At 50.4% G+C, this 8,732-nt stretch overlaps 1 protein-coding gene across 2 annotated transcripts; it reads left to right on the top strand.

Moving 5' to 3' along the window:
* Positions 1-407: 407 nt before the first annotated feature.
* On the top strand, positions 408-2,276 carry HELT (helt bHLH transcription factor; the record flags this gene model as incomplete). 2 transcript variants are annotated; one of them, XM_082608767.1, is made up of 4 exons in its annotated part: positions 408-434; positions 873-977; positions 1,252-1,348; positions 1,780-2,276. In XM_082608767.1, the coding sequence occupies 4 exons, from the start codon at positions 408-410 to the stop codon at positions 2,274-2,276; spliced, it is 726 nt and encodes a 241-aa protein (XP_082464893.1). The 2 variants fall into 2 exon arrangements, with proteins under 2 accessions (XP_082464893.1, XP_082464892.1); XM_082608766.1 differs by having other exon boundaries at positions 1,777-2,276.
* Between the last annotated feature and the right edge of the window lie 6,456 nt (positions 2,277-8,732).

Here is an 8,732-nt window from a genome sequence, read left to right as displayed (position 1 = left end):
CGCCCCTGCGCTCGCTCGTCCGCCGGCGCAGGTTTACCGCCTCCTTCCCGCCCCGGCTGTTGCCATGCTAATGTTATTCCCCCGCCGGTCACGTGTCCTTTGAAGGGCCACGTGGATTAACAAAGCTGATCTGCCCCCAGCTCGCCCCCCTCGGCTGCTAATTTTTTTTTCTTAACTTAAAAAAAAATCTGATCTTGAATGCATGCATCCCCCAAACGCAGCTCCCCTAATCCTATGGAATAATTCAAGTCGTGAATGCACTTGGAGCCCTGGATGACCGCTTTATAAGGCAGCCCCTGGTAGTTGGGAGGCTGCAGTCTACCTGGGACACTCGAGGAGGCACACGAGGCGAAAAGTGGACGGGTGCCTCGCGCCACGGCCTCTCCCGAGGGCGCGTACTGACCAGAATGTCAGGAAAGCTCAAGGAACGCAAAGTGAGTCGGCTGAGCCCAGATGGCTCTTGCGCCAACAGGGTGGGGGCATCTGACGCCCGCAGCACCACCTGGCTGGACCGACGGGCAGGGACATTATCCAACGGGACTTCTCCTGGAGAGGAATCCTGAGTGGTTTGGGAAGGGGACGAGGATAGAGGGAGGGGACGCCTCAGTCAGGGAGGAGCCCACGCCTGGAGGCTGGTGGCCACCTCCCCACTGCCCTGGTGCTCAGCACGGCGGTGTGGCCCAGCGGACGCTGGAAGGGGAGCGCACCAGCGCGGGTGTGAGAAGGCAGAGCTCATGTGACCCACTGTGAAGGGACAGGGGCCTGGGGCGAGTCCCTGGGCAGCGTTGAGGGCTTGGAGACAGCTGTGCCAGCCGTGCCTTTCACGTCTCTCTGGGCAAAGCCATCCTAAACATGCAAACCTCTGTTCGCAGAGAACCCCCGTTTCCCACAAAGTGATAGAAAAGCGGAGGAGAGACCGGATTAACCGCTGTTTGAACGAGCTGGGCAAGACGGTGCCCATGGCCCTGGCGAAGCAGGTAACGTCGGCGGCCGAGAAAACGGTGCTGGCGCTGGGGATCCTCTGCCGCCACTCTCGGCAGTGATGCCGAGAGTCTGGAGCCGGAGAGGGCTTTGCACGTGTGGGCTCCCTTCCCGGGTGCCTGAGCGCTGAGTGAGCCCCGGGTGGCCCTCGCGCAGATCCACAGCAGCGCCCCACTCGCTGGTCCTCTCCGGATAAAACCTTGCACCCAGCCTGCCCGGGTTGGCCGGCACCCGCTGGGCCGCTTCGAGGAGCCCTTCCTCCTTTTGCAGAGTTCCGGGAAGCTGGAGAAGGCGGAGATCCTCGAGATGACCGTTCAGTACCTGAGAGCCCTGCACTCCGCTGATTTTCCCCGGGGAAGGGAAAAAGGTGGGCGCGGGTTGCGCAAAGGGGAACCTGGACAGGGACCGTGCGCCACACGGAGACCTGGGGGCGGGAGTGGGAGTGAAGCGGCGCTCGCGAGAGGTCTCTCGCTCTCTGGATGCTGCCGGGGCGGGGGCGGGGTGGAGGTAGGAGCGGACTCCCGTGAAAGCCAGGGGGACTGGAGCACAGATGTCTGGGGATACAGGTTGCGCGGGCTCCTCTCAGGTGGGGAGGGTGGGGTCAGACTCTTAAGGAAAAGGAAGTCGCTAGCTGGCGTTTTTCCAGTCTCCAGAGTAACCAGAGGAGAGGGCGGGCGTCCAACGGAAACTACGGCCAGGAAACGTGATGGGAGGTGCTTGGCCCCCGCCTCGCGCTCCCGGTTGGAAAGGGCGCTCACGGTTTTTTTCTTTCTACGGTTTTTCTCGCCCCTCCAGCAGAACTGCTAGCGGAATTTGCCAACTACTTCCACTACGGCTACCACGAGTGCATGAAGAACCTGGTGCATTACCTCACCACCGTGGAGAGGATGGAGACCAAGGACACCAAGTACGCGCGCATCCTCGCCTTCTTGCAGTCCAAGGCCCGCTTGGGCGCCGAGCCCGCCTTCCAGCCGCTGGGTTCGCTCCCGGAGCCGGATTTCTCTTATCAGCTGCACCCAGCGGGGCCCGAGTTCGCAGGCCACAGCCCTGGTGAGGCGTCCGTGTTCCCGCAGGGCGCGGCCCCGGGGTCCTTCCCCTGGCCACACGGCGCGGCCCGCAGCCCGGCGCTGCCCTACCTGCCCAGCGCACCCGTGCCTCTTCCGAGCCCTGCGCAGCAGCACAGCCCCTTCCTGACGCCCGTGCAGGGCCTGGACCGGCATTACCTCAACCTGATCGGCCACGCCCACCCCAACGCCCTGAACCTGCACACGCCCCAGCACCCCGCGGTGCTCTGACGCCGACTCGCCCGCAGATTTCTTTGCGCTTCGGGCGCTGCCTGGGAGAAATACTGTATATTGTACAAGTGTAAATACGGTGCCAACAAAAGAGCTGGGTGGGGGAAGGCCAAAAGCGAAAGAGTCTTCTGAAGGATCTCCCCCCGGCAATAAACGTTTTCTGAAGGTCCCATAAAGATGGATTTCTTGTTACCTTCTGCTCTTCCCAAACCCACCCCCTCCGAGGTGTCTCGGGCGCAAGGCTCATTGGGGCCAAGGTGACGGCCCTCAGTAGTCTGGGTGGGGAAGGGGGCGGGTCGCTGCGGTGTCTGAGGAGGCGGGGAGGCTAAGTGGAGGGGTCGCTTCCAGGCTGGATTCGCGTTTCCCCCGGGGCTCCAGACCCGCACCTGCCTCGGGCGCACCTTGGGCATTTGCCTGGGGGAAGGGCAGACTCGAGGAACAGGGCCCTCAGCTCTCAGAAAATACAAATCGAAGGACCCTCCCCAAGCTGGCTTTGGCGGACTTTCGCCAGTTCCGACCTGGGCGCCCTTCCCTAACCCGGGACGAGGCCCCGGACACGCGCGCACCACATGCCCGCTGGTCTGGAGCGCGCCGAAACTCAGACCATCGGGATGCGTGACTAGGTTTACGGTCTCAACCTGTCTGGTAAAAAAATAGGTAGAGGAGGTAGCTTCCGAGTGTGGCTTAGAAACAACATCCGATGAAGTTTATCTTCGAATGACAACTACTCGTCGGCACCGAAGGGTTCAGGAAGCTGGAGTTGCCTTTGGCGCACAAATCAGCTCAGCTTCGGGGCCGCTGGGCAACCTGGTGAGAGGCCGGCAGCGACCGCGTTGGGAGACGTGCTCCCCTAAAGGACTGTTCCCTCTGCCCACACCCACATCCGGCCACTGTTGCGGCGTTGAGACGCTGGGTTCTTGGGCCTGCTGAGAAAGGCTTCTCCACCTTTTCCTGGGGGAGGGGGATTTTAACCTTTTCGCTCCACCCAGAACATAGGAACGTTTGGGGGTCTAGGGAAGACTTGGCTAGTGATCTGTAAGGGGCTCGTAGTTCTCAACGACAATTCGATCTGTCTTACCCACAAAACAGCAATACATTTAAAAAAGCAAGCTGAAATCAGGTTTTTCTAGGACCCAGAGAGCAAAATAAGCCTCACTGTTTTTTATGTTAACTGGTAAAATGAACAAGGTAACCAACCCATTAAAGTTGTCTTTGTGAGAATTTAAAATTTTTCCTTCATTGACTTTTTTTCTTTGTTTCTGTCTTTTCTTTTTGTTCTCGTTCCCTTTGATGCCCTTTAAATAAATAACTCAAAATTAGGTAGCAGGTTTTCCTGTTTCCTGAGGCCATTTAGCTGAACTACGATTATTTGTCACCGCTCAGGTTAGCTGGAGTGCAATAAATTAACTTATTCCATTTCTGTGGACAGGGCTTAAGGGAGCTCTGACCTAGACTGTTTACTGAGGTCATGGAGTAAGATGGCCCACAATTTATAAACCCTCAAACTTGATTACAAAGACAGGACCAGAAAAACCACACACACACACACACACACACACACACACACAGCCACTTCATTATGTTGTCCATAAAGTGAAACTTAAATCAAATGTGTATGTTTTGGAGGCAGGGAGAATCTATAAACTTTAGAAAAAGTCTTTCAAGTAAAGGGTTCTTGCCCTTACACACACTTATATGTCACTACAATACTTATCTATAAAATGTGAGATGCAAACAAGTATCTCCTCCCTTATGAAATGATATAGTTGGAGCATGAAAGTCGGTGTAAGGTCAGGAGGCCACTGGGTAACAAATATATATTGAGCAATATGGGATGAAAACAAATTATGCAGAAATGGGAGAATGCATGGTGCCTATTATTGGAATACATGTCTTACACCCATTTTTATCAGCGCTGGATACAGAATATGAAGGAAGGCCTTTCAGCCTTTTTTTCTCTGAGCATTAAGCCAATCTGAATTCCCTTTGGCAGTGAAGCATTAAAGATATAGTGTTACCCTGGAAATATAAATTATTAATATATTCAGCATTTTTGTCACTTCTCAACTGTTAACCAAATTAGACAAAACTTTCTTTTGCTAAGTAGATTTTCTCTTTGGGATTAGCTTTGGGAAAGCACAGGGCCACCATAGTAAAAACTTTGGTCATTTACATATAATTTTGCAAACTTCCACTGGCCCATGACAGTCTTTGTACCTCAAATGTTGGTATTCTTGATTTTTTTTTCTTTCTCATTTAACTGTGGAGGATAAAACCCTGCTTTGGATTTACAATGACTTTAGGATAAAAGTCTCCCCCCCCTTTCTCTCTCTCCCCCTTTCTGTGTGTGTGTGTGTGTGTGTGTGTGTGTGTGTGTGTGTGTTGTGTTGTGTCTTTTTCTGAAACCTTCTTCCAAAGTTCCAATTCTCCAGGCTTGGCGAAAAGTCAAACTTTGCAGAAGATTAAAAATGTCACTACAAAATGGAATCGATTTAAATCAGATTGTGACTTTAATGTGTTCTTCCTGTACTTTCTCTGACAACACATTACTTCCAGCCTCTCTGTCCCAAGCCCCCCACCTACTCCCCTCTCTGTCTGAGTCTCTTATGCCCAATCCCTCCACTCTTTCTTTTAAGTAAGTTGTATAGTAATGGTTTCCAAGAGAGGCTCAAGCAAACCCAGAAATAACAAAAAACAAAAAACAGTGGGTTTGGCTGGAGGTGACCCATTGTGATACTTCTGAAAGGGGCAACCCCTTGTTTCTTGGGCTTCATCCTTGAGTGGGCAAGAATAAAAATAATCATCCCCATGAAATCAAAGGTTTTCTCTAGAGGCTTGAGGAACAAAGCTGATGGCTGGTGCTTTGGTTCAGTCCCTGTGGCTCTGTAGGGCTACAACTAGGAGCTTCTTGGCCCTCCAGACACCCCAGCGAAAAGGCGGTAATACAGAGCTCACTTGTGCTTCCAAGCATTATTGAACAAACACAGCCATGTACCAGTGGGGGCCCTGCAGTCTGGCCTGCTAGATACCAGGCAAGGAAGGTGGAAGAGCAGCTATGCAAGTGCCTACCTGAGCCCACAAAGGCAAGGAATTCCTAGGAACCTGGTAATGGGTATCTGCATAGAGTAACACACCAAGAAAAGTAAGGCAAGATGGGGCATGTAGTAGGAGCTCAATAAACATGTGTGGCATGACATCATAGTACTGAGTCTCTTGGATTCTGCATCTCCCCTAGACCTCTTGTTTCTGGCCCTTAGTCCCCTCCCCACTTCAGTAGAGACCAGAAAGTACTTGTACACCCACCCAGAAATCTGTGGAGCAACCTACACACATTCTGAGGGTTTTCAGACAGACCAACATCCCTGCCTTTGCCTAGAAATTCTACCTTGTGGTCTGGCAGCAGGAGACACACTTGGCCTACTTGGTTAAGGCAGTTAACTCTTCCTGAAGGCCCAGCTAAATGCAGACGCCAAGTCCAGGATTTGAATTCAAAACTAGCCTGATGAGGGTTCTGCTCCTTTCACATGGGAAAGATCCAAGACGGCTGAGTTGATTCCACCCTCCTCTTTTCTGCACCATTAGTTGTTCAGACCCCACCTGGATCTGCATTCCAGCTCTGCTGCTTACAATTCTGGGCAAATTGCTAAGCCACTCTGCATCTGTTTCCTCATCTATAAAATAGAGATATTAAAGGTGCATATACCTCATAGGGTTGCTAAGAGGATTAAATGAATTGGTACATTCAAAGCACTCTAGACAGTGTGTGGCCCATAGTGAATATTCAATACATGTTAGCTATTATAATAATTATCTATTCCTCCCCCCGCCAAGTGTCAGATCCTTGGGATCACCTCAAACTGAAAAATAAAACGTCAAGGCACATGATGAAAAAATCTTGAACCCCAGGGCTCTTTCTTAAACCCCAAGGCTTATTCTGAAACAAGGCAATATTCTTCATTTAGGGCAAGTGGGAGTAGGGAACTCAAATTCCATCCCATGGTCATTTTGAGGCCTATGAGCCCTATTCCGAGTTATGATTGGTACTCGGGGCCCCTAATAACCTTGGAATGCTACCTCTTATGCTCTTTCAAGTACAGAAACCTAGCTTTATGTTATTTTGTTACAGCTCTTATACCCACATTCCTACATTCTCTCTCAAAGTACATATTCTAATGCCTATTATTAACATAAATATTTGGCTGTTGCAGATTCTTTTCTGGATATGGAGTAAATAAATAAACAAATTCAATATTCCTTAAATACACTTTATCTGGCAGCTTTATGTTCTTCTCAGCATTTCTCCCATTTTTTCCCATTCAAGTCTTTTGTCCATCCTATTTGTCACCTGTCTGCTCCAATGCTGGCTCCAGACTCACCCCCTGATGCAGGTGAAGGCAGTGCTGCAGACCCCCAGCTGCCTGGGTCCCGACCCCTCACTCCCACTCCCTTTCTCACTTGGCCTCCGTTTCTCACGCTCTCTGGTTTTCTGATTGCTCGGCTCCCAATATCCGATTCTCCATGCACCCACGGCCTGGGGTAAGAATGATCTCTGCGTGTGTGTGTCCACATGAGGAGGTATCACCGGGGTAACACTCTCAACCTCTCTCAGCAGCCCTTTCCCATTCTTCAGCTAACCCACTGGAGGGTTTAAAAGGTGGACCCAAGCACACTCACCTCAGCCCCTTTATCTTTGGGCGCCAACCTGCCCACAGGAAGAAAGCAAGCATTCCCATCTAAGCTGGCTGGGAGATTCAGAGCTCCTCCTATGCGTTTGATGGGAAAGTTTAATTCTAAGGTGAAGTGCCGCAAGCCCACTATCCACACGCAGATGTCACATCCTCCAGTCAGTCTCAAAACAGACATTTTGTTTCTCCACCTGACATCCCATATCCACATCCTAGATGATTCTGAGCACAGGTAAGAGGGGGAAAAAAAGACATTTATTTATTGGATGCCCTAAAACCCCAGAACCTGGGTGCCTATACGTGTACAGCTAGGAAGGTGGATATACATATATGCCTGTGTGCGTTGAGCAGTGTAGGCACAAGAGTGTCCGCATGTGTGTGCACAGGTGGCTGCTGCGTCCACAAGTGTGTGTGGAAAGACAAGCTGGGACCAGAGAAAAGACCACTGAAGAGAGTGGCTAGGTTAGAGCTTGAGGGACCCAACTATTTCTGGCTCACTTGGAAGATAAGAAGCAACCATTATGAAGGGCTGCAAACCTGTCCCATTATAATCTCTAACAAACCCTCTATATATTGGGAAGAGCTGCAGCAAAGCAGGAGAGAGGCAGTAGACAGTGTTATGCTGAATGGGGGCGTGGGGGATAGCAGGACAGTTACCAAAACCACAGACAATGGGGGTGGGAAACCTGAGGAGGAATTCTGGGCTGAGCTATAAAGAGAGGGTGTGAGGAAAAAGAACCCCAAGGGAAATGGGAACCTGAGTACTTTTTGCTATTCCCACCTAGCCTCATTTATTATGTTTAGCTTAAAAGCAAGAGTCAGTAAAACATACTAGTTAAAGCTTTACAAATATGATGAACCATTCTTGCTACAATATTTCTAGGAGCCCTTTTGCCATGTTTGATGAAACAAAAGCAAGCCTCCTCTATGGCTGTTTTGTCATAGGCATATCAGTAGAGGTCTTCCACAGTAAAAGACCTTCATCTCCATCCACTAAGAACAGAACTTTATTTTTTACATAAACATGATTTCTATTTTATATTTATGCCAGGCTATAAATCTGTGATCTAGCCCTATTATTCTTTCTAAGTATAACCTAAAGTATAATTAGTGAAGAAAAAAATTGCTATAAAGACATGGAGAGGACGCACACAGGTTTTAGGACTACAAGTTACGACTCACCTCTCTACTTTTTGGATGTATTGTGTGCCATGTATATGTGGCACACCTACAACTGCAACCTGTCTAGCCTCAGCAATACTGGGGGGGAGTCTGGGGGAATCAATTCTGGGTACTTGGAGAAGCTGTTTGGAAAAAGTCAAATTGAAGGGAGGGTCATTTGCAAATACATATTCTGGCCACAAGCCACAAGCAATAAATTTGTGAAAGCTTGAAAAATTCCTAATTTCACAAACTGCTCCTACTGTGATGTACAGTAAAGAGGCAGACATGAATACAATTGAACCGTATCTGAATTACATGACAGCACAGTCAAAAAGACAAGAGCAGGGGCTTCCCTGGTGGCACAGTGGTTGAGAGTCCGCCTGCCGAGGCAGGGGACACGGGTTCGTACCCCGGTCTGGGAAGATCCCACATGCCGCGGAGCGGCTGAGCCCGTGAGCCATGGCTGCTGAGCCTGCGCGTCCGGAGCCTGTGCTCCGCAACGGGAGAGGCCACAACAGTGAGAGGCCAGCGTACCACAAAAAAAAAAAAAAAAAAAAAAAAAAAAAAAAAGACAAGAGCAATGTGGATACTGTCAAATTAGAACTGA

Source organism: Mesoplodon mirus (assembly GCF_964341445.2).
Source record: "Mesoplodon mirus genome assembly, chromosome: 20".
Lineage (NCBI taxonomy): Eukaryota > Metazoa > Chordata > Mammalia > Artiodactyla > Ziphiidae > Mesoplodon > Mesoplodon mirus.
Note: the sequence above shows the minus strand (reverse complement) of the source record. Positions and strands in the feature narration are given on the sequence as shown.